Here is a 26,948-nt window from a genome sequence, read left to right on the forward strand (position 1 = left end):
CCCCAATCCATATCAACTCCTGAGTGAATCAACTCAATACTCACACTACTGGCCTGATCCACAAGGTCCAGCATTCCAAAAAAAAATTATGAGACACGTGAAAAGCAAAAGCAAAACAAACGAACAACAAACATGTCAAAAGACAACGCAATCACAAAACCAGACTCAGAGATGATCCATATACTGGAACTATCCAACAGAGACTCTAAATTACGAAGGAAAATATAAAATCCCATGGTAAGTGTCAAAACTAATTGGTGTAATTTAGAATCCATTCTCACTAAAATTAGGTAAAAGTCAGGTAAAATATAGTATCTGTTATAATTCCTAGTCAAGATGAATTTGGCAGGTCTAGAAACTATGAGAGGGGAGAGGGAATATTATTAAAATTTCCTTTATATATCTTAGCATTGTTTTCACTGGCTATGATGAATATGTAAAATTTTAAACAATGTATTATTTTGAAATAATTCAAGACCCACAAAAACTTGCAGAGTAAGAAGAGTTCCTGTGTAGACGTCATCTAACTTCTCCCAATGATATATATATACAATAGTATATTATCAAAGACAGGAAATTGACATTGGAACAATTCTATTAACTCGGATATAAACCTTATATGGATTTCACCTGTTTTTAAATCCTCCCTCCATTACTTTCTGGTATAATTCAATGACGCTTTAATATTATAAAATTATAACTGTTATCACTACAAAGAAACTCCGTTACCCTTTAAGAATCATAAACTGCTCCGCAGCCTAACTCCCAGAAACCACTGATCTGTTCTCTATCACAATGATTTTGTTACTTTGAGACTGTTATATAAGTAGAATCATATGAACAGAACCGTTAGAGATTGGCTTTTCTCATTTAGCATAATGCCCTTGAGACCCATCCAAGTTGTTGTATGTATCAATAAATTGTTCCTTTTTATTGCTGAGTAATATAAGCATACCTCAGAGATAATGTGGGTTCAGTTTCAGACCACTGCAATAAAATGAATATCGCAATAAAGCGAGTCACATTAATTTTTTGGTTTCCCAATGCATATAAAAGTTATATTTGTACTATTAAGTGTGCAATAGCATTATGTCTAAAAAATGTACATATTTTAATTTAAAAATACTTTATTGCTAAAAAATGCTACCATCATCTGACAACACAGGGTTGCCACAATCTTCAATTTGTAAAAACATGTAATATCTGCAAAGCGCAATTAAGCAAAGCACAATAAACCAACATACGCTGGTACTTCACTATATAGTCATCTATGAATATTATAATAATACTGTAAATACTAAACACTGATCTAACAAAAAGATGAGAAAGGTAAATCCTTATCTTCATAGTAGAAAGTCAATTAATAGTAACTAAAAAGGAAATACCAAGAAATAGTATAAGCTTTTCATTTAGAAATATAGTATAGATACAGAATAAATTGCTAAGAGTTGAAAGTGATTTCTTTTCTGGAGCAGAAACCAGGAGAGGTAAGATGAGGATGCTGATTACAATGTTTTTATTAAAACCCTTATGTAATCATTCATTTTCAAAAATATGTGCTTTATCAAAAATAAAAATTTGAAAAATAATAAAATTTTTGTTTGCTAAATGGGATTGAATATTTACACGAAAATAGTTTTTCACAGCAGTGTTTATAAGAGTGCAAAATTGCGAGCAACCTAAATATTTAACATTAAGGGAAGATTTAAGAAAATCATGATACATTTGTGGATTGCAATTATGTAATATATTAAGGTGATATTTATAGAATAAGTGTACTGGATAATACTTATGAAGTGCTAAGCAGGGAAAGCAGGATACTAAATTGTACCTGTGGTATTAATTCACTCAACAGATATTTATTCACTGGCTGCTATAGGTATTTTCAGGAGATACATCTATAGCTAGTTTCAGCTGGTACACAAAGGTATAGCTATACAAATTGTTAACATTTGGCATCTGTTATGATTGGTCATATTTGTGACTTATTGACTGTCCAGTATTTATAATACCATCAGTAGATACAGAGGTATATGAAGTAAACAAAAATCCCTGACCTCATGGAGCATTTATTCCCATCAGGAAAAGAGACAACAAATATAAGATGCATGGCTTCAGGCAATCACTTATTTCCCACGTTTTTATTTTTTTTCTATTTCCACTTTATTTTAGTGGCCTTTTCAGATTCCTTATCTTCTCAATAATGTTGTAAAATATTCTTAAAATAATAGCCTCTTTTTTTATTGTTCTTATCAGGAAAGTCACGATATCTGTTTTCTTACACTGCTGAAAATGTTAGACTTAGTAAAGGTTTTGGGGTAGAAAAGTGTCACCTGTGTTTTAGAATGACAGCTAATGGAAGTGTGACAACTGATTACAAAGGTGAGAAACTGAGGACAAAAATGTTAGTTAGGAGGGTACTATTACCATCTAGATCATGAACTTGACATAGGGTAGAGGTATGATAATACAAAGGAGACAAATCACTGTCGCAGAATTGACAGGACTGGATGCTCTATCACTTTGTAGTAGGTGAAAGTTTGAAAGGATATGAAGATTATGTCAATGATATTAGTCTACATGTCTAGGAGTATGGTAGTGCCATTAATTAATAGACGTTAACTGATCAATTTGGAAGTAAATAGAAAACTGCTAAGAATAATTTAAATTACAGGGCATTATGTCACCAGAAAAATGTCGGGGTATAGTTGCTTGAAGTTCTCAAAGTGGCTCACTGGCTAAAGGGCTCAATGATGTTAAGGGCCAGCTTCTGCTTCTCTTGGTGTTTGCTTCATAGCTATAAAATTGCTGCTGCTGTTCCAGGCAGCAAGTAAGTGTTCAAAGTAATAAGAAGGGAAGAAACAGTGCCTGCTGCACCTGTCATATCAGGAAAACAAAAACCTATCCAGAGACACTCTTCCTTCTTCTCCCAACCCTGCTGCAGAATTCCTCTTATGTCTCATTGGCAAAAAAAAAGGCTCAGAAAGTGTTTAACTTTTCCAGCTTCTATAAAGCTGTAAAGGCAAACAAAGGAGACTATAACTAAGAATAAATGTTAAGTTATACAGTCAATAGTGTTTCGCTCAGGTCCTGACTTCCTCCTAGGTTGAAGAGAGGGCTTAGGAAGTCGAATTAGGGATTTGTTTTTAAGTTTATTGAGGTTAAGGAGTCACTAAGATATCCAAGTGGAAGGGCAGACAAAGCATCTGTTAGGATACAAATGATAGATGATATCACAGAACGGATGAAATTAGAAGAGACAACCCTGCAATAAACAAAACACCAAATGCTGGCAAGAATACGGAGTAACAGAAACTTGTCATTCATTACTGGTGGGAATGCAAAATGGCATAGCCATTTTGGAAGACAGTTTGGTGGTTCCTTACCAAACTCAACATACTCTTACCATACGATTCAGCAATCATAGTTCTTGGTATTTACCCCAGTGAGTTGAAAAACTTATGTCCACAGAAAAACCTGCATGTGGATGCTTACAGCAGCTTTACTCATAATTGCCAGAATTTGGAAGCAACCAAGAGGTCCTTCATTAGGGGGGTGAATAAATAAACTGTGGTACATTCAGACAATACTAAAAAGAGTGAAGTATAAAGCCATCAGAAGATATGGATGAACTTTAAATGCATATTACTAAGTGAAAGAAACCAATCTGAAAAGAACTACTACATGACATTCTGGAAAAGACAAAACTATGGACACAGTAAAAAGATCAATGGCTGGTATATGTTGGGGGGAAGGAGGGATATAAATAGGTGGAACACAAAGGATTTTTAGAGTGAAACTCTTCTGTATGATACTATAATGGTACATACTTGTCATTTATATTTCTCAAAACCCACAGAATATACAATACTAAGAGTGAACCCTAATGTAAACTATGGACTTTGGGTTACACTGATGTAGGTTCATGTATTGTAACAAATGTACAACTCTTGCACCGGATGCTAAAGGCATGTGGATGTATGGGGCATGGAATATGAGGGAGCTCTGTAGTTTGCTCGATTTTGCCGTGAAGCTAAAACTGCTCTAAAATAATAAAGTTTGGGGTTTTTTTCAGAAAGAAAAATTAAGGGAATAATCACATAACCCAGGGGAACATTTATACCTTAGGAATTGGTAGAAAACGAGGCACCAGCTAAAGAATAACGATCAAAGAAAAGAAAAATGATGAGGATATAGAAATAAAGAACTACAAGAAAGAATTTCATGAAGGCAGGGACCAACAAGATTGAGATGTGTTCCTCTTAGGCTGACTGGGTTATTGAGAAGGATATGAAATGATAAGTTTTACAGGTTTAACCACCAGAGGTCACCTATAATTTAAGAAAGCATGTCTTCCAATGGAATTACAGTGTTGAAGGCCAATTGTAGGAGGTTAAAAATGTGTGATAAGGAAGGTAAATAAATAAAATAAAAGAGGAAAGAAAGACACTTTATATGACATTTCTTATTAAATCTAATGCCTGCATATTTATGGTTAATCTAAATTTACTTTAAAATCATTAAATGTTCAAAATTGTGTTCACCAAGAAACAAATTTCTTAATATAAGTGGATAAAATTTATTTTAAAAGAGAAAATAATCTATCATTTAATTTAAGTAACTCTCAGGGTATAGATTAGTATCAGTATAAATTCAGCCCCTCATCCTATATGTACCACTGTGTTCTACTTATTATTAGAGAAAATTGCAAATATTATAAAAGTACGGAAAGTGTCATGCTAGCAGATTTATCTAGTATATATTCCATGCTACTTCAAAAATAATGCATATAAGTGATCACCAAAAGTCTAATTTTATGCTCTTTCATAAAAATTAATTTATAAAGAATTTCCTGGTTATTAGAATAAACAAAGACATTATTATTCAAATAGCACTAGATTACTAAAAAGTATATCCACGTATGATAATCATGTATCTGCAATAGTCATCACTTTGGAAAGTTCTGTGCAATGTATGACCATTAGCTTAGATTTTTTTTTTTTTTTTTTTCGGTACGTGGGTCTCTCACCGCTATGGCCTCTCCCGCTGCGGAGCACAGGCTCTGGACGCGCAGGCCCAGCGGCCACGGCTCACGGGCCGGGCCACTCCGCGGCATGTGGGATGCTCCCGTACTGGGGCACGAACCCGTGTCCCCTGCATCGGCAGGCGGACTCCCAACCACTGCGCCACCAGAGAAGCCCAAATTTTTTTCCATACCTATATCTAGGACTGTTTCCTTTAGGAATTATAGCATAATACAATGAAATAAAACGTAAAATTTTCAGCTCTCATCCTATTCAAATTTATTTATTTATTTATATTACTTTTATTACTGATACTAATAATAGTACTACTTATGTTAACTTCCAGGTTTCTTTTGGTCTACAGTTTGCCTTCTAATTTTAATAATCTCTTAGAAATATGCATCTTTTTCTCTTCATAAATAGCAGCTGCCACTTAATTCAAGTTAACATAAATACACAACACAAAATGCCAGAATAAAGACTATGCAATTATTACGTAACTTAACCTAGAATTTTTATTTTAGGTTCTATTTTAAATAGTAATAGCCATAACATATAGAGCACATAATATCTGTCCCCTAATGCTGGTAATAAATTAGCACTCATAATGGAAGCTGTCTTTAAAAGATTATGTTACCTTTGATTTGCAAATATACATCTAAATAATTATATACTTAATTTTACTCATACAATAGTAAATTCCTCAGGGTAACTGAAAAATAATTACAGCAATTCTTTTCTTTCCCATTTATTGTTCTGGTCTATATATAAATTCAAGAGAAATAAAGAGAAAGTGCATTAAAGAATAATAGCAAAGTTATTACACACTCACCACTGAGAATTTCAAAATGAAGCTACATACATTTTGTAGAAAAATCTGACTTCAACCGTATCTCATACTTTATAAACAGGTTAAAATTATTTCCACATCAAAATGTCACCATTTTTCTCAACATTGGTAGATGATTCTGGCTTAATGACTTACCCTGCTAATGACATATTTTTTTCATAATCTGCAGCAAGAAATGAATTTAAGACAACAAAGTACAATACAATCCTCTTGATAGCACACCTTTTTTTAACTGTACCATAACAACAATGATGAATCTTTTATGTTTCCTGTGGATATGTTATGTTTTATTTTTAACCCATTAATGAGAGCATAAGCACCTTGAGGGCAGGGACCCCTACTATGTCATAGGCACTATGCTAGGAACTGGGGCAAAGACAAAAAAAGAGAATGAAAAGTATCTTAAGAAGAAAAGATAATTAGTAGAATTGAAATAATGTCCTTTTTCATAATTACAGGATCTATATTAAAATGAAACAGAACTTTTGTCATGATATGTACTCTTTACTTGTTACAAGTTCTAGTAGAATATATTTTCTTCCTCTTTTTTTGATGTAAGTAACATTTTAAGTACTCTTTCAATTCCCAAACATACTCACATACCTTTCAAGGAGCGTCAGTTCTGTGCGTTACTAATATTACAAGTCATTTAGAAAATTATTGTAATAAATATTGATGCAAAGAAAAAGCCCATTATTTAATTTTTTTTTCTTTCAGGGTGGCCACTTTTTATTAACTACAGAAGGTAACAACATATTTTGAAATCAGAAACAGAATGAACATAAACCTAAAGTTATTATTATACCACCACTTGAAATTCAGAAAATATGTTGTTTTCGTGTACACATACACGAGATAAAATAATACCATAACAGAAGGGTGCTGTATCTGTGTTTAAAGAACGGGTTGTTGGCAAACACCACAGCTCACTTCTGCTGAAATGTACACAACTGATATATGCAGCACAGAAAGCTGGCACCAGGGCTTACAACCTTAATTTGCCTGCAAGAAGGAATGGAGATTTACCTTCAGAGCACGTTCTTGATTGTTTTCAGCAGTCAGATGTCTCATGTTGTTTGCTGAAGTCTGGTTCTGCTCTTTCAGATGATGAAGCTCCTGCTCTAGCCGTTTGCACTGCCACAGGGGAAGAATCCCATTAAGTAAAGGAGTTATAGCATTTTTTTCACCAACCCACATGAATTAATGTAAATAATACCATTGTATTCTCTAAAAGACAGAGTATCCTTTGCAATAAGAATAGTAAGTTAAAAGTAATGTTGAATATGAACAAAATAATATTGTTTATAATACTCTGGCAAATTCAATTGCAATTTTCAGTTTGACTTTTATTAATCTAAATACTACCATATAAATTAGAAAAATACTTATTTCTTATACAATTAAGATCAAACTATATTTAAAATTATTTTCTTCATTAGCCAAATGGCTTTCACTATGTATCTGCTGGCTGAATAAAAGTATACTTCTAAAAATCACAATGGGTTCTAAATAAAGTACAATATGATATTTGTGATGACTTATTAATTTTTTAAAATAAAAAAATATATGAGATTTTTCAGATTTTTAGAAATATCTAAAGAAACAGTTGAGTAGAGAAAAAATAACAGCCAGAGTGCTACATGACTAGGAAACAACTAAGGAAACAAGTGTTTTTAATTCCTATTTTGACTAAATCTTACTTTTAAGTAAAACAAGGGATAACAAAGACGTGAAATGACATTTTGACCTACTGGTAATATATAAAAATGTAAGTAAAAAAGAAATTATAAACAAAAGCATAAATGGGCTAATAGAAGCATCTATGTTCAAAAAATCATTGAAATGTCATGCCACTTGAAAACAAAATCTTAATATAAATATATGAAACATTTTACACAATAATTGTACAGAATATAAACTGATATGCTGCATATCAGGACCATATGAAGATACAAGGGTTATTGGCAAAGGAATAAAGTACTAAATCTATCGTTCAGTAAAATATTAAAAAAACACTCCTTAATTTATCTATTTTTGAATTAGGATATTTAACAACCGATAAGTAAGTACACATACTGATTCAAGTCTAGACAAAGTTACTTCTACATTACCTGACAAATGGTTAACTGTCATAATGAATTAAAAATCATTATTATGATACAAAATCAAGATGCAGTCATAATCCAAACTGGCATTTTTTAGTGCTCTAATGATGATTTCTGCCTCTGACCTCAATATTACTCTGCAATCTGTATCAGTATTTCCCAACTCTGAGTAATATACAAATTCTTTTAAAAGAAAACGTCTTATCAAACTCCCGATATTCACTTAAATTATATACGTAATGATGTTTACATACTAATGACATTTTTAAAAATTATGTGCCTAAAACCTTTGTGAGATGACATCATTTGGACTTTATTTGGAGGGGACACATGATTTACATATTTGTATTTGTCCCTTTTTAGTTTGTAACAATTAAAATACCTGGTCACAAATGCAATCAAAATACAAATGTGTTTAGTGAAGACACAAATCATGAGGCATGAAAACGAATAAGACATAGAAGCATTACAATCTACTAGACATATTCTCGATTAGAATAATCATCTACATTTTCAATTAATTTTAATACAAACGATTACATACTAAGTATTTAGAATGATTTAATACGACCTATAAGGTTACAAAGGTAGGGTAGATAATTTTGGCCGTGGGAGTAAAAAAATGTTTCATGGAGCAGATGACATCTGAGTTGGGCTTATTCTGGATACATAATTTTATAAGCTGAAAGAGGAGAAAGAGGAAGAATATAGGAGAGAAAGACTGAAGATAGAAATATCAGGGGTCAAGTGAGAAAGCATGGTCACGAGTTTTCTGACCACCTATTTCTTAGTGTTTCCAAGTAAATCAGAAATGATCCAAAGATAGAAACTTCTTTCTTTCTACATGATACACACAGAAAAATTCACTCACTCTTGCTCAAGAAATAAATGTTGAATTTATTTTCATTTCTTCATAAAGTCTAAATTTAACACTGACCTGGGAATCAAGCTGTGGCAAGCCAACAATAACTTTGAACTGAATAAAACCATACACAAATGCTCTTGTCAAATACACGTTTGTGACTTATACATATTCCCGAAATTGCATATTCTGTGTAATTTTTCCTAGTTTGTTTTTTTAACCAAACTCTTTAACTTTGCAATTTATTTTGAATATTTATTTATTTGGCTGTGCTGTGTCTTAGTTGCAGCACGTGGGATCTTTAGTTGCAGCATGCAGGCTCTTAGTTGCAGCATGCATGTGGGATCTAGTTCCCTGACCAGGGATCAAAACCAGGCACCCTGCATTGGGAGCATGGAGTCTTAACTGCTGGACAACCAGGGAAGTCCCTGAAATTTATTCTGAAGCAAAGAGATAAAACTATTTTTTCATTACCAAGTGCTACACTCTATTAACTATTGTCACATTATGATTTTACATAATATTTGTAAAGTAGATAAAGATCCTACCCTTTAATTTACATCTCAAATTTTCTTGACATTGTCACCAATTTAGTCTCTATACATCTTTATATTTAAAAATTTAATTGTCATTTAAATATAAAGAAAAGACAGGGCATAATACAACAGAAACTGTTGTCTGATCACTAGTATTTACTAAATGAAAAATAAATTTGCTATAATTCTTTCAGATTTTTAAAATATAAAACATTATAACTTTATCACAAATTTTTCCTTCACCCAATCTCATTGCCATCGTTTTCTCCAAGGAACCCCTATTTTGAAGTGCATTTTCATTCAACCAATATTTGTTAATAAGCATTTACTCTGTGCTAGGCATAATTATATAAGTGGTGGTGGATACAGCATTTAACAAAATAGATAAAAATCTCTGTCCCCATGGAACTCATATTCTAGATGGGAAAAGAGACAATAAAATAAATAAGTGAAATACATAATATGATAGAAGGTGAAAATGTTACGGAGCAAAACAGATTAGAAACATATGGAGTACAAAGAGTAGGTACAGAAATTTTTGTAACTTTAAATACGAGAAATTTTAAGTTGAGAAAACAATATTTGAATAAAGACACTAAGAAGACAAAGCAGTAAGTCTTCAGCTCTTTGGAAGCAGTGGTTCAAGCAAAAGGAACAATACGGGAAAGGCTCTGAAGTGGAAGCTTGTCTGGTATGCTTGAGTATTAACAGGGGGAAGAATAGCAGGAATGAAGTAAGCAAGGGAAGAATACTGGGAGATGAGGTGAGAAGAGCCATGAGATCTTACAGATAACGGCTTTTACTCTGAGTGGGAAAGCTGCTGGAGGGTTTGGAATAAAGGTTACTGAGTAGTCCAGGAGAGAGATGAGATGGCTCAGACTAGGATGGTAGTGAGCAGCAGTCCGACTTTGGATGTATTTTAGAAGATGCAACTCCCCAAATTCCCTTTACGTGGTGGTCATTCTTCTCTTCTTGTTTCTGACTTTAAAAGGAATGCTTCTATCATATAATCATTTAGATGAATTTTGTTAGATGTCACTGGTTACATCCGTTTGAACATGTGTATATGTGTAGGAAAAACAGATACCTTAATTTGGTTTACAAATATTTTATATATCAGATTGCTGGTATGTTCCTAAGTGAGACAGACCTGTATTTTTCCTTTTTTGTGCTATCCTTTCCAGTTTTGTTATCAAGGTTGGATTAGCCTCATAAAAAGTATTTTATTTTTGGAAACAGTTTATATACAATTATCTATTCTTATAAGAATTGGTAGAAATCCCCTATCAAACCATCTTAGCTTTCCTTCTGGGTTCAAGTTCCTCTTTTCAGAGCACAGCTTTTAAAAGATCTCTCAGTGAGACATTCTGCCTAAAAATGTGATTATTTTGTTCTTGAGACACTCTTTACTGGATATAACAGTTATGACAAAAGTTGTATCTTCAGCACTTTGAAGATACTGTTCCATTGCAGTCTGGCATCTATTGTTGCTAATGTGAAGTCACTATTAGTCTGATAACCATTCTTTTATAGGTTTGTCTTTTCTCAATGGTTGCTTTAAAATCTTCTGTAGTTTAACTTTGGAGTTCTTCAATTCTACAATATGTCAACAGGTGGATTTATTTTAATCTTCTGGATACTTTCTAGGCTTCCCAAACCTGGAAAACTCACAGCTATTATATTTTGAAATGTTACCTAGTTCCCATTTTGAAACCCTTATAGGTCATATATTAGATTTACTCATATTCCTTTCATATCTTTATTTTTTAATTTTTTTTTAATATTTATTTTTGGCTGTGTTGGGTCTTCATTGCTGCGCACGGGCTTTCTCTAGTTGCGGTGAGCGGGGGCTACTCTTCGTTGTAGTACGCAGCCTTCTCATTGCGGTGGCTTCTCTTGTTGCAGAACACAGGCTCTAGTTGCGTGGACTTCAGTAGTTGTGGCTCAGGCTCTAGAGTGCAGGCTCAGTAGTCGTGGCACACGGGCTTAGCTGCTCTGTGGCATGTGGGATCTTCCCGGACCAGGGCTCAAACCCGTGTCCCCTGCATTGGCAGGCGGATTCTTAACCACTGCGCCACCAGGGAAGTCCCTCCTTTCATATCTTTTAATCTCTATTTCATATTTTAAATCTCTCAGTATGTGTGTGAATTCTGAGCATCTATCATTAGTGAACTGAGATTCCTGATTCTATCTTCAGCTGTGTCTATCCCTTCCTCTGTTTACTTATCTTTTAATTTCAATGACTATAGTTTTCACTTCTAGATATTTCCTTGTATTTTTTCAATTCTGTCCATCTTTTTTTCACAGTGCTCTTTTTTACATGTATTACTTAATGATTTCTCTGTTTAAATACACATATTTTATACTCCTTCATATTTTCCTATTATCTCAAATTGTTAATGGTCTCTTTTAATTGTTTCTCACAGTGGACTGTTTTCTTATGTGGAGAATCCTGTTTTGGTAGAAGTTTTATATTAACCTGTGTGTGGGAGAATTGCCCAGACTGGTTTTGCATTTGCTTCTTGTGGGGGTGACCCAAAGTTTTTATTCATCTAGGACAGGTTTTTGCTTTTTTAAAAATAAATTATTTATTTATTTTTGGCTGCATTTGGTCTTCGTTGCTGTGAGCGGGCACACACCCTAGTTGCAGCGAGTGGGGGCTACTCTTCGTTGCGGTGCGCAGGCTTCTCACTGCGGTGGCTTCTCTTACTGTGGAGCACGGGCTCTAGGTGAGCGGGCTTCAGCAGTTGTGGCTCACAGGCTCAGTAGTTGTGGCTCGTGGGCTCTAGAGCGCAGGCTCAGTAGTTGTGGAGCATGGGCTTAGTTGCTTTGCAGCATGTGGGATCTTCCTGGACTGGGCTCGAACCCATGTCTCCTGCATTGGCAGGTGGGTTCTTAACCACCAAGGAAGTCCCTAGGACAGGTTTTTATGTTAATGTCTTAGTTTGTGAATCCTCACCATGATGGTTATTATATTTAGTGTCCAGCCCTTTGATTTCTCAGTATAATTGTCCCCCTTTGCTCAGTCATGACCAAAGACAAATTTCCTTGTCCCTTTCCTAAACCTGTAAGTTGTCTATTTTTCCTAGATTCCCTTATACTAAAGAGTTGTTCTTTATATGGTTCTGGATATACACGCAAGGGTCTCCATTCAGTTCCCACCTCAAGTCCCATCATCATTCCTTTTAAGGGCAATAAAATCCAAGTTCCTAGCCCTTGGGATCTATATCTGGTCTTATATTCCTAGTTAACTGATATGTTTGTAACTCTTTAGGTTTCCTTTTTTGTTTTTGGCTTCCTCTTCATTTTTAATCTTCACAGATTTTCTCTTTCATTCCTTCTGAAAAGATCGGGGGGAGGGTACTCGCAGGCCAATTTTTATATGAAATACTGTAACCAAAGAGATAAATATAGCTTAATAAATCTATTTTTGTGATGAGGACATTTATCTACATTGCATAGTTGGGCTCAGTTTCCATGGCCATGCAGTACAAGAGGGACAGAAGATAAGGCCCAGGGACCACTCAACGTGGCAAACTGTCCCAAAGTGCCACACTTTGAGGTGTCAAATGATTTTCCATAATTTAATGAATGAAAAGAAACAAGACAAATGCTATGGAAGAAGAATGTCCCTAAATTAAGTAATATATAATTTATTCTATAGTTTCAGACAGCTTCGTTTTAAACTGACACAATTAATAATAACACAGTATCTTCTGTGTTCATATTCTGCCAAACATTAATGTTCTTGAAAGTTCTAATGTGTGAATTAAGACCTAGGAGGTTTTATTTTTTGTACTTAAAAATTTTTAATACTCAAATTGAACTTAAGTAAATGCTATCTGTATATTGTCAGTGTCCTTGAGAACTAGGATTCTCACCATAAGAGACAAAACATACAGATAAAAAGTTAACTAAAAACACTTTAGTTCAGAACTTGAGTTGGAAGTATAAATATGAAGATACAAAGTTTTGCCTTTAAAAACTGTGTGTGTGTGTGTTGTTTGTCCATTGAAAAAGGCTAGAAACAATAGGAGACCCAGTAGCAATGAGTACTCCTAGCACCTACACTGTGGGTTCCAAGTACGATTTCTTACTAAAAATAAAGAACTTCATGGATATATTGTTGACTCCAAGACTAGGACAAGAAATGTACAATGTGATCCAAGAACATATGTTCTTGGTGGAAGTTTTGTATTAACTATCAAAACTAAGGAAGTACCAAAGAAACTCCGAGAGGACTCATGAACTAAACTGAAAATCTCCCCCACTAGCTAAAGACAAGACAATCTAAGCATCAGATTAATATACTAAGAGATCTAGGCACTGAGATCTGTTAACAACATAGTTTTTTCACAAACCGACATATGTTTCCAGATGAAACAACACAAACCACATGTAAAATAGTCTTGCTAATAAAAACTAATCTAAATCTGATCAAGCCTCTAGATCAAATCACCATACTTACAAAAGACAGAAGAGAGGAACATGTTAAATGATACTACAGAGATGCAATGAATAAACTGGGAAATGCTACAATTGACATACTTTGTTTAAAAAAATAAATTCCAAGGGAAAAAAGAGACAGAAGGGAATCTATAAATTTTAAAAAGGCTTAAGAGTCAATTCAATCATTTGCAATGTGTGATTCCTATTTAGATACAGATTCAAAACAAAGAGAAAACGTTAGGATATTTATGAGATCATTGGAATTTGAAAACTAATTGGATATTTCACAATATTAAAGAACTGTTTGTTAATATTTTTGGTATGATAATGGTACTGTAGTTATGTTTTAAACAACTGTCCACATCTTTAAGAGATACACAATAGAAGTTATAGATAAAAAAGACATTATGTCTGGGATTCCCTGAAAGATAATAATAAGGAGGAGTAAATGAGTGGGGCATATAGATAAAAAAGATGGACAGTTGTTGTATTAGGGTGAAAACATCACATAGGTTCATGATTCTGTGCTCTGTAAGATCACTAATAAGAAGAAAAGAATTAAATTTGCCTCTGCAAACAAACAAAAGTAATTCTACAATATGAGTGAGCTAAACACATAAAATATATAAAAATTTAATGGAAAATTTTTATTAAAGGATTTGACCCATATTTACTATAAGATCTGTTTTCATCAGTAATTTCCTTTTACTCATCATTGTGAATTCTGAAGAACTGTATCAAGCAGAAAATATAGTTATGATTCTGTTTTATTTTATGTTTACTTCCTGAAAGATTAACATGCCTTAAGTTTTTAACAAGAGGGAATTCCCTGGTAGTCCAGTGGTTAGGACTCTGCACTTTCACTGCCGAGGGCCTGGGTTCAAACCCTGGTTGGGGAATTAAGATCCCACAAGCCACACAGGGTGGCAAAAAAAAAAAAAAAGTTTTAACAAAAAGTTCTCTCTAATATTGTCTAGGTTTTTAACAGCTGCTGTTTCTCCTCCTGTACAATCTCCTTTCAGTCACAAATCATGTTGATTGCGTTACAATCAAACATCTTCCCACTTGGATGCTATACAACTCTTTCCTTTGCAGACAAAAAATAATACCAGATTCTTCCAGTCAAAACAGAAACTAAACTTTGGTGTCAATGTAAATTATGTACTTTGAACTGCAGACATTTGGAAGCACTTAGGATTATATAAGTTTTTTTCCTTTTCGTTTAGAAGAATTTTAAAAAATCACTTGATTTTAGATTTAAAAATAATAAATAGAATGTTTTTCTCACATTACAATAACTTGGAATAAAGAGTTTCCAAATTCAAAACGGTAACTTGTTTCTTCAAAGCCCTGGCAAAATATCAACAACTTGGTTAAATGAATAATTTATACAATACTGAAGTTTAAAAAAACCAAAGATTAAAAAAGAAAAACAATAATTATATGAATGAGTCTCTGAAAACACATATGCTACAGCTGATACACACATGTGTGAGTGTGCGTGCACATGTACACACAGACAAAAACATAGATTATTTAGTAAACACTCATCGAGCATGCACTAGGCAATATTATACCACCACTTACCAGGCAACATGCCAGAAAATAAAACGTTTCTACATATTTATATATATGATATCTTAATTATATTTACATATACCATTTCGAAAATACCACATGAAAGTAAGTAACTAAGGATTTAATAACAAATATAGTAATTAATATTCTTTTTTTTTTTTTTTTGTGGTACGTGGGCCTCTCACTGTTGGGGCCTCTCCCGTTGCGGAGCACAGGCTCTGGACGCGCAGGCTCAGCGGCCATGGCTCACGGGCCCAGCTGCTCCATGGCATGTGGGATTTTCCCGGACCGGGGCACAAACCCATGTCCCCTGCATCGGCAGGCGGACTCTCAACCACTACGCCACCAGGGAAGCCCTAATATTCATTTTAAACAATTAAATTGTTCAAAAAAGATTAAAGAAACATTTTAAATCACATAGTAAAAGTATTATTAGTAAACATGACAATTATTTTAAAAGGTGTCAACATGTATGTAGATACTTGTTTAGTATGCTATGCTATTAAAATACTATTTTTGTAATACTGTTTAAGATTATTACATTAGTATTCATAAAAAAGCTATTCATTTAAAAAATCATGGTTTACATCTCTGTTTCAAAATAAAGGTTAACAAATATGATTAATGATAGTCAATCGACTCTTAGTGAGAAATTAGTATGTGCCACGCCCTGTTCTAAGAACTTTACATGTATTAAATCATTCAATCTTCATGTGGACCCTATGAATTAGATATTGGCCTGTTTGGTAGAGAAGGAAGCAGAAGCAGAGAGTAATACATACCTTCTTTAAAGTCATGCAACTAATAAGTAGGATTCAAATTCAGGCAGAATCATTGTTTATCAACAACATTTATAAGGAACACACATAGGAAAATAGTAAAAGCAATGGAAATAGCTAGAACTACAGAAAAAGTTGATGATGACATTTTAAAATTTGAACTTTGAGCATTTAGAGATACAGTTAATTTTTAAAGTAGTACATAAATCTGATATAACGAAGTACACAACATAGATCAGAGTGGAATATGAACTAGCCAGTACACAGGATTACTACATTTAAGTCAGTTCATTCAGACCTAATCAAGTCTAAGCTAAATTAATAAAATCCACCTTGGCAATTACTTCTCACCTTTTAATTGCACATTCTATGGCTAACATAGTATCTGAAATCATAATGTTCTTTTTAGGACTATAAAACAAAAAATTGCTATTATTTTATTAATGTTAGAAGTATTTTCTTTGAAATGAAGGCCTTTATAAAAGCTACATACATATATATGTATACATAAATATACACACACACATTTTTACACCTATATTAGTATGTTAACAAATATACTTATGTATGCGTATACAAAACCACACATATATTTATACATAATTATACATATACATTTATATGTATAATTATGTATGCATATGCAAATAGACCTGATATCATCAGGTCTTCACATGAAAATGTCCAAAATATATATTTTTCCTTCATATAAACTGTAAACTCCAAGAAGGTAGAGCCCACAGCAAGGTACCTAAAACACAGGTGATATTAAATATGTATTTATTACATTAATGTATTCCCTGCTTATAAATGGCATTTACCCAATCATCCTTGCTAAACTTGAAAATCATTTTAAGCTTCCTCCTATCTTTATCCTAAAGTTGGAGTCAGTCCTATTCCTTCAACATGCTTTATTCTCTATCCCCTATGTCATACCTTTCATTCAGCCTCTAAGTTTCTCATTAACTGGCAAGTGTCATGGCTTCAGTCTGAAGCCCTTCCAAACTATCCTCTATTTTGGTAGTTCTCAAAGCTGGCTGCAAAACAATATAATCAGGGGAATTTTAAAAAAGAATGTGTATGTGTATGTGTATGCGCACGTGTTTTCACGTTGCATCTCAGAGCGAATAAATACTCCAAAAAGCTATTTCTAAAATACAACTCTGATCACACTAACTCTTATCTACCCTATCTTGATATACTTTATTAGTTTTCTCACTGCTTACAGAGTTAAGTTTTGGAGAATGACAGTGGCGTTTCGTGAGCCAGACCCATTTCATATTTTCTCATTCCTCCTTAATTATACACTTGCTCTAGTTCAGACATGATAAATTATCCATAGTTCCCAAAATATGACTATGCCTTTCAACTTTCAACTTTCATGCCTTTGCACAAGTTTTTATATATATATATGACTTATCCACACAGCACCAGACCCCATCTTTCCACTGGGAAGCCCTCCTGAGGAATACCATTCCCTCCTTGCTTCTATGGACTCACTGCCCTTCCTTTATGTTCTCATCTGCAACCATCTGCTTAGCATTCTTGGTCACATCCACCTACAATCCCAGGGACAAATCCAGCACACAGTTTGCTGAAGCTATATAATGCATGCTTAATAAATAAATGATGTGAATTTTGTTTAAAGAAATCTTATTTTTCATATTAATTTCCTTGTAAAATTATAGGCATGTGCCACTAGACAATATTTAGGCTATCATATACTGTATTAATAAGCATAAATGCAGCATAAGAATATAGAAATCTGAAAACATTATACTTAAACAAAAATAACTAATTTTTAAATATGCAAAATGTTTTGATGATGATATATAATATTTCCATCACACCAGAAAGGACTTGGTGCTTCCAATCTGCCCCCATAGCCATAGGCTACCATTGTTCTGATTTGTAATTTCGTGAATTATTTCACTTGTTCTTTAACTTCAAAAAAGACAATGGGGCTTCCCTGGTGGCGCAGTGGTTGAGAATCTGCCTGCTAATGCAGGGGACAAGGGTTCGAGCCCTGGTCTGGGAGGATCCCACATGCCATGGAGCAACTAGGCCCGTGAGCCACAACTACTGAGCCTGCGCATCTGGAGTCTGAGGCCGCGATAGTGAGAGGCCCACGCACCACAATGAAGAGTGGCCCCCGCTTGCCACAACTAGAGAAAGCCCTTGCACAGAAATGAAAACCCAACACAGCAAAAATAAATTAATTAATAAACTCCTATCCCCAACATCTTCTTTAAAAAAAAACAAAAAAACAATGAAACCTTTAAGTTGTAATCCTTTGACTTTTTTCAATCAACATATGTATTTGAGATTCATCTATGTTTTTCTGTGCATGAGTGGTTCATTCTTTTCAGGCAAAATAATATTCCACTGTATGAATATACCATAATTTGTCCATATTCCCACTAAAGAAATGACAGTTGAGTTGTTTTTGGTATTTGGATATTATGAATGAGCTCCTATAAACATTGCTCTAAAATTCCTACAGCATGTATATGTTTTCATTTTCCTTGGGTAAATACCTATAAATGGAATTGCTAGGTCATGAAGTAGATATTGCTCAAGTGTGTAAGAAACTGTGAAGCAGTTTTCAAATCCGGTTGTACCATTTTACATTACCATTGGATCAGAGTTTCAGTTGCTGCACATCCTCGCCAACATTTGCTGTTGTTGGTCTTTTTAATTTCACATGCCACAGTGCATGTGATACGGTATTACATTTAAATTTGTGTTTCCCCATTCACAAGTTATAGTAATCTTTTCATGTGTTCATCGGACATTTGTGAAGTTTTTTTTCCAGTCTTTGGCCAATTTTTTTCTTGGGTTGTTTCTTTTTATTATCAATTTGTGGGAATTATTTAAATATACTTAATGCAAGCCCTGTGTCAGATACATGAATTGCAAATATTTTCTCCTAGGTTATGGCTTAACTTTTCATGTTCTTAAAGTTGGTTTTTGACAAGCATTAGTTTTAATTTTGTTAAAGTCAAATTTATCAATTTTTTTGTTATGGTTGGAGCTATTTCTGTCCTTTCTGAAATCCTTGCCTAACTCAATATAATAAAGATATTTACCCATGGTTTCTTACAACATCTTTAAGGTTTAAGCTTTCTTATTTAGGTCTATAATCCACCTTGACTTCATTTTTGAGTATGGTGTGAGGGAAGAGTCAAGTTTACTTTTAATTCTATACTGACACCCAGCTGTTCCACCACTATTGTTGTAAATACATACCTTTCTCCAGTGGACTGACCTGATGCCTCGGTCAAAAATCAAGAGTATCACAAGCAAAAGAATGAAGTTAGACAACTTTCTTAGGACATACAGAAAAATTAACTTAAATTTGATAACAGATCTAAATGTAAGAGATAAAACTATAAAAATCTTAGGAAAAAACAGGAGTAAATCTTAAGTGACGTTGGCTTCGGCATAACTTTCTAAGCCTTCAAGTGACAAAAGAAAAAAATAAATGGGACTTCATCACACTGAAAAACTTTTGTGTTGCATATGACATCATTAAGAAGTGAAAAGATTACCCACAGAAAGGGAAAAATATTTCATAAATGATACATCTGATTTAAAAAAAAACCTTGTATCTACAACATATAAAGAACTCTTACTACTCAATAATAAAAAGAAGAATAACAACATAACCAAACAATGGGCAAAGGACCAGAATAGACATTTCTTTAAAGTACATAAACAAATGGCCAATAAGCACAAAAGGTAGTCAACATCATTAGCCATTAGGGAAATGTAAATCAAAACCACAATGAGGAGAATGACACCTGCAAGATGGTGGACAAACAAGCTCCAGGCCCTAGCTCCCCAATGGAAAAAAAAGTAAATAGCATATGGATTAAAGCTTCGTGGGAATTCTAGAAAACACTTAAGGATCAGCAGCAACCAAATAAACCCCCAACCAATTTGACACTCTTCAAATTGGTAGGAAAATTTGAAGCATTTTTACTTGCTCCTCCTGGACTGTCTCCATGGCACATCATGGTGATGTCAGTTGGGAGGAGGCTACCCAATTCTCAGTTCCTCCTTTGGATGGAACAAAAGAGAGGCACTTGTTTCCAACATACTGGTCTGTCTAGGGGCTGCCCCAGGCACTTGTTTCTGCCTTTCCTGAACTGAAGTACTTATGGGAACGATGGCATGGTTTGGATGTTAGGTTGGAGGTTACCAAAAGCTGTAGTGAATGCCTCAGTGATTGAGAGCTATGGGGGAACTGTAGAGCCGTGCTGTCTGGAGTCAAGAGATTATTAGCAGAGGACTACCATACATACCAAAGGCTTTGTGAAGAAGCAAGTGTGAGACTCTAAGAGAAATAAGACATTTAAAAGCAGACAAGTATACAGAAGAATTGGAATAAAAGTGCACACATGGGCCCAGGGAAGATACATCTCCAGAAAAGGCTCAAGAGGATCTTCAGTCATCAGAGCAGGCTGATTAGTGAAAGTCTTCTGCACAGAGCCAGTCTACAGAGAATGCGAGATGTGGGTATTATTTCAAATGCCCAATTTTCAACAAAAAAATCAGAAGGCATACAAAGAAACAGGGAATTACAGCCTATCTGAAAGAACAAAATAAATCCACAGAAACCAATCTTAAAGAAACACAGTTCTCAAACTTACTGGACAAAGAGTTTAAACCACTGTCTTAAGTATGATCAATGAGCTAAAGGAGAACATGAACAGAAAACTAAACAGTATCAGGAAAACAACACATGAACAAAATGAGGATATAAACAAAATAAAAGAATTATTTTTAAAAAGAACCTAACAGATATTTGGGGCTGGAAAACACAATATCTGAATTGAAAAATTCACTAGGGTGGTTCAACAGCAGACTCAAACAAGCAAAAAGAATCAGTAAACCTGAACAAAGATAGTTTGAAATTATAGTGTCTGAGGAAAAAATAAAAAATAATAAAGAAAAGTAAATAGAGCCTAAGGGACTTATGGTTCTATCAAGTGGACTAATATACACATTATGAAAATTCAAAGAAAGTGAAGAGAGAGAGAAAGAGGATAGAGAGCTTATTTAAAGAAATAATGGCTGAAAACCTCCCAAATTTGAGGAAACACAGGATATAAAAATACACGAAACTCAATTACCTCCAAGTAGGATAAATATAAAGAGACTTGTACCAAGATACATTATAATCAAACTGTTGAAAGTCAAAGACAGATAATCTTGAAAGCAGCAAGAGAAATGCAACTGTTCATGTACAAGGAATCCTCAATACAATTATCAATTGATTTCTCAGGAGACACTTTGCAGGCTAGAAGGCAGTGGGATGATATATTTAAATTACTGAATGAAACAAACAAACAAACAACCCTGTCAAATGAGGATTTCATATCTGGCAAAAATATCCTTCAAAAATGACGGCAAAATTAAGACATTCTCAGATAAACAAAACCTGAGGAAGTTCATTAACATTAAATCTGCTCTAACAAAAAATGCTAAAGAGAGTCCTTTGAGTTCAAATGAAAGGACAGTACAGAATAGCTAAAAGCCATGTTAAAATACAAAAGTTACCCAGTAAAGTTAAGTATACAAATATAAAAAATCTTTATTACTGTAATTTTGGTTTGTCACCCCACTTTTTATTCTTTTATAGGATTTAAAGACAAAAGCATAGGATACTTAGAAATCTATGTTAATGAGTACATAATATATAAAGATGTAATCTGTGACAACAATAACATAAAGTGGGGGGAATAGAGCTTTAAAGGAGTATAGTATTTTATGTGATTAAAGTTATCAGTTTAAAACAGATTGTTATAACTTTTAGGATATTTTATGTTTCTTCATGGTAACCACAAAGAAAATACTTACAGAATATACACAAAAGGAGATCAGAAGGGAATCAAAGCACAACACTATAAAAAATCAACTGAAAGCCAAGGAAGGCAGTAAGGGCTGAAATGAGAGACAAAGAAGCTATAAGATGTACCAAAAACAATGAATAAAATGGCAATAGTAAGTCCTTTTCTATCAGTTATTACTTGAAATGTAACTAGACTAAATTCCTCAATCAAAAGACAAAGATTGGCAGAATGGATTAAAAAGCCAGAATCCAACTATATGCTGTCTACAAGAGACTAACTTTAGATCTAAAGACATGCATGGGTTGAAAAAGATATTCCATGCAAATGGTAGCAAACGGAGAGCAGGGGTGGCTATACTAACATCGAGCAAAACAGACTTTGTCAAAACCTGGTACAAAAGACAAATAAAGACAATATATGATAAAATGCTTACTCCACCAAGAAAACATAACAATAACATGGAGGCTTCACACTTCCTGATTTCAAAACTTATTACAAAGCCACAATAATCAAAAGAGTGTGGCATTGGCATAAAGACAGACATGTAGGTCAATGGATTAGAATAGAAAGCCTTGAAATAAACCCTTGTATACATGGTGAAAATTTTTTTCCCAAGGTTACCAAGACCATCCAATGGAGGAAAAGACAGTCTTTTCAAGAAATGGTGCTGAGAAAACTGGATATACACATGCAGAATAATGAAGCTGGACCTCTACTTTACACCATATACAAAATTAACTTAAAATGGATCAAAGAACTAAATAAATGTAAGAGGTAAAGCTATACAACTTCTAGAAGAAAACATAAGGGAAAAAGTTCAGGATACTGGGTTTGTCAATGACTTCCTGGATATGACACCAAAAGCACAGACAACAAAAGACAAAACAGATAAATTGGACATCAAAATTAAGAACTTTTGTGCATCAAAGAACACAATCAACAGACTGAAAATGCCTCCCATGGAACAGGTGAAAATATCTGTAAATCACATACGTGATAAAGGTTACTATCTAGAATACATAAATAACTCATATAACTCAAAAACAAAAACACCAAACCTGATTAAAAAGTGGGCAAAGAACTTGAATAGACATTTCTCCAAAGAAGATATAAAAATGGCCAATAAACATATGAAAAGATGTTCACCCTTACTAATCATTATGGAAATACAAATCAAAACCACCTAATATACTACCTTACACCTATTAGGATGGCTATTATAAAACAAAAAACCCAGAAAACAAGTGTCAGTAAGTATATGGAAATTGGAAGCCTTGTGCACTGCTGACGGGAATGTAAAATGATGCAGTCACTATGGATAACAGTATGACAGTTTCTTAAAAAAAAGTAAAAATAGAATTACCGTATGATCTAGCAATTCCACTTCTGGGTGTATACTCAAAAGAATTGAAAGCAGGGCCTCAAGATATATTTGTACACCATGTTCACAGCAGCATTTTTCACAATAGCCAAAAGGTAGAGGCAACCCAAGTGTCCACTGATGGATGAACAGATAAATATAACGTGGTATATACATAAAACAGAATATTATTCAGCCTTCAAAATAAAGGAATTCTGACACATGCTACAATATTGAGGACACCATGCTAAGTAAGTGAAATAAGCCAGTCATAAAAAGACATATACAATCATCAAAATGTTAAATATAGAGTTGCCATATGACCCAGAAATTCCACTTTCAGATATACACCCAAGAGAAATGAAAATATACATCCACACAAAAACTTTAAATGTATGTTCAGAGTAGAATTACTTGTAATAAACACAAAGCAGAAATAAATGTCCATCAACTGACAAATGAATAACAAAATCTGGTATATCCATATTATTACTTGGTAACTTAAAAAGGATTAATTTAGCAATAAAAGTACTAATACATGCTACCACATGAACGAACTTTAAGTGCATTATACAAAGTGAAAGAAGCTAATCAAAAAAGACCACATATTGTATGATTCCATTACATAAAATGTCTAGAATAGGTAAATCTATGGAGACAGACACTAGATTACTGGTTGCCTAGGGCTGGTGGAGGACTGTTTTGGTGGAATGAACGAGAATGACTAATAATGGGTATAGAGTTTCTTTTAGGAGGATAAAAATATCCTAAAATTGTGAGAATGTACAACTCTGTGAATACAGTAAAAATGCTGAATTGTAACTTTAAATGTGTGAACAGCATGCAAATCTCAATAAAGCTATTAAAATGTAAAAAAAATTAAGGGACTATATACAAGATCTGTTTCTGGGCTCTCTACACTGTTCCACTGATTTGTGTATGCAGAGAGCACTGTCTTGACTATTGTAGTTTTAGAGCAAGTCTTGAAATCAGATAGCATGAGTGCTCTAATTTCATTCTTTTACACTATTCAGCAATCATAATTGGTTCTCTCTGTAACTGCCAGACAATCTAGACAAAATCATTAACATTGTAGAAGCCTTGACTTTTCATTCACTTTGACCTAAGTGAAATTTATAAAACAATCAACAAATGCACAATACACATTCTTCTCAAAGGAACAGTAAAAAAAGACTATGCTGGACCTTAAAATATATCACAATAAATTTGAAAAGATTGAAATCACAGAGTATATTTCTGCTCACAAGGGAACTAAATGAGAAATTAACAAGAATAAGATATCTAGAATATCCCTAAATATTTGGAGGTTAAACATTGTTAGACTGCCTGATATTGTTCCATAGATCACTGAGGTTGTATTCTTTTATTTTCATTTTTTCCTCCTTTCTTCAGGTTAGATAAATTCTAGAGATCTGTCTTCAAGTTCACTAACCTTTCATTGTATGGTCTCTAAACTGTTATTAAGCTTGTCCACTGAAGTTTTCATATCAGGTGTTACAGTTTTAGCTTTACAATTAAGCTCTTTCTAGAGTCTCATTTCCTTGCTGATATTACCCATCAGTTCACTCACTGGGATCACCTTTCCTTTAAACCTTTTAAGGAACTTAGAATAACTTCTTCAAAGTACGTTTCTGCAATTTCTAACATATTGAGGTATGTCAAGACTTGTTTCTGTTGACTACATTTTCTCTGGACTGTGGGTCACATTTATCTGCTTCTAGTATTTTTAATTATATGCTGGTCATTGCAGGTGGCTCATTGTAAGGTACCTAGATTATGTTGTCTTTATTTGAAAAATGAAAATTTTTCCTCTAGCAAAGAGTTAAGTTATTGCTGGATTCCTTTGCACCTATCAAATTTATTTTTATAATTTATTTGAGCAGGTCTATTCCAGTTTTGAACTTAATCCTAGGGCCTGACTCTTAAACTAGAGCTGCTCTGTCTGATATGGTAGCCAGAAGGCACATGTGGCTATTAAGATTTAAGTATACATTAATTAAAACTAAATAAAATTTAAAATAAATTATTCTTTTGCACTAGCCACATTTAAAGTGCTCAAGAACCAAATGTAGTCCATGGCTACCAAACTGAACAATGCAGAGACATTTCCATTATTGTAGAATGTTCTATTAAACAGCATTGCATTCAGGCTTGGTCCTTAACCCAAGGAAGAATCAATTGAATGACCAAGGTTCTCAGCAATGGACTTACTTCTTTTAACTCACAGCACTCTGGCAGTGCTTTTAAACCACTTGTGTGCAAGCCCTGTGCATGCACTGCAAAAGTCTTGGACAAGGACTGAAGGTGAATAAACACACAGATACCTGGTGTTTCCACTCTAGCCTCCCTCCAAACATATGGGCATAGTTTCCTCTGATCTAATATCATCTCCTGCAAGTTTCAGCTATTTCAAATACCTGGACTTAAATTTCTTCTTTTTTAGTGCAGCAAGACCACTGCTCTGCCTGAGTTCTACCTTCCTGAGTCAGCAAGAGTAACTCCCAGGCACAATACCAGGGAAATCACTGAGCTCACCTCTGTGCATTCCCGAGCAGCCTGCTGTTCACACATTTTTTTCCAATTTTATAATTGTTTTTTGAGGGAACACAAGATTGGTAATAATTACTCTGACATGACAAGAAGTCTCTATTGCTTTTCAAGGGACCAAAAGCAAATTTTCCCTAATAAGGAAAAGGTTCCTGCAGTATAGACTGGAATAATAAGTTTTCATTTATTTCAAACTGACTTGACACCCAATGAAACTCTTCCCTTCCAATTTCCTATAACTTTCAATATATCTTTTCCTAATATCTGTAAAACTGGTTATTTTCTATAATAGTCAACAGAAAATGAAATTAGGTACATAAATTCCTAAACATTTCCTTAGTAGAAATTTCCCTCCAGGTTTTGCAATAATATGTAAATGATAATAATTACTGAATTATGAGTAAACTAAAAGTAAATTAGTAATAGTGTTTACTTAGCTTCTAATAACTAGACACTGATGACCTACCAAATGTGATTACTGAAGTGGAGAGTTATGAAATTACCTTTTCTGGATTTTAATTAGTACATAACTAGAAATGATTACCAACATTTGAGCTGTTAATAACATAAGAAACTAAAAGAGATTAAAAATGCAAGTAATACTTCCCTGAATAGAAAAGTAAGCCAAAACTAACTTATCATTTGTCCATTCAACCTACCCCTCTCTGATCTCTCTTGCCCAGTATCCTAATTCTCTGGCTGTGTATTCTAACTGGCTGTGTATAATGGCACATTGTTCTGGGAGTAAAAAAAGGGAAGCGTAGGCTGATAAATCCAAGGGAGTCATCTAAACATGCTGCCCAAAAAATGAAGAAGGGAGAAAAATAAAAGCCACAGAGTCCCTTGAGTTCAGTAGTATCTGCTGTGCTGGAAAGAGGCACCCCTCGCACCATACCCACAACTTCTCAGGATGTCAATCTGCTGGGGTAGCCTTCAGGTCTAATAAAAAGAAAATGGCAATCTAACACTGAGGCTATTA

At 33.9% G+C, this 26,948-nt stretch overlaps 1 protein-coding gene across 8 annotated transcripts in view; it reads right to left on the bottom strand.

Moving 5' to 3' along the window:
• The window catches only part of MIPOL1 (mirror-image polydactyly 1), a 315,627-nt gene that overhangs the window by 163,199 nt on the left and 125,480 nt on the right, over positions 1–26,948 (bottom strand). For all 8 annotated transcript variants that reach the window (XM_073800541.1, XM_073800543.1, XM_073800539.1 and 5 more), the window contains one exon: positions 6,901–7,008. In XM_073800541.1, coding sequence (XP_073656642.1) covers positions 6,901–7,008 — 108 coding nt within the window. The remainder of the gene's footprint in view (positions 1–6,900; positions 7,009–26,948) is intronic.

The sequence above is a fragment of the Tursiops truncatus genome, chromosome 2, assembly GCF_011762595.2.
Source record: "Tursiops truncatus isolate mTurTru1 chromosome 2, mTurTru1.mat.Y, whole genome shotgun sequence".
In the NCBI taxonomy this organism is placed as follows: Eukaryota; Metazoa; Chordata; class Mammalia; order Artiodactyla; family Delphinidae; genus Tursiops; species Tursiops truncatus.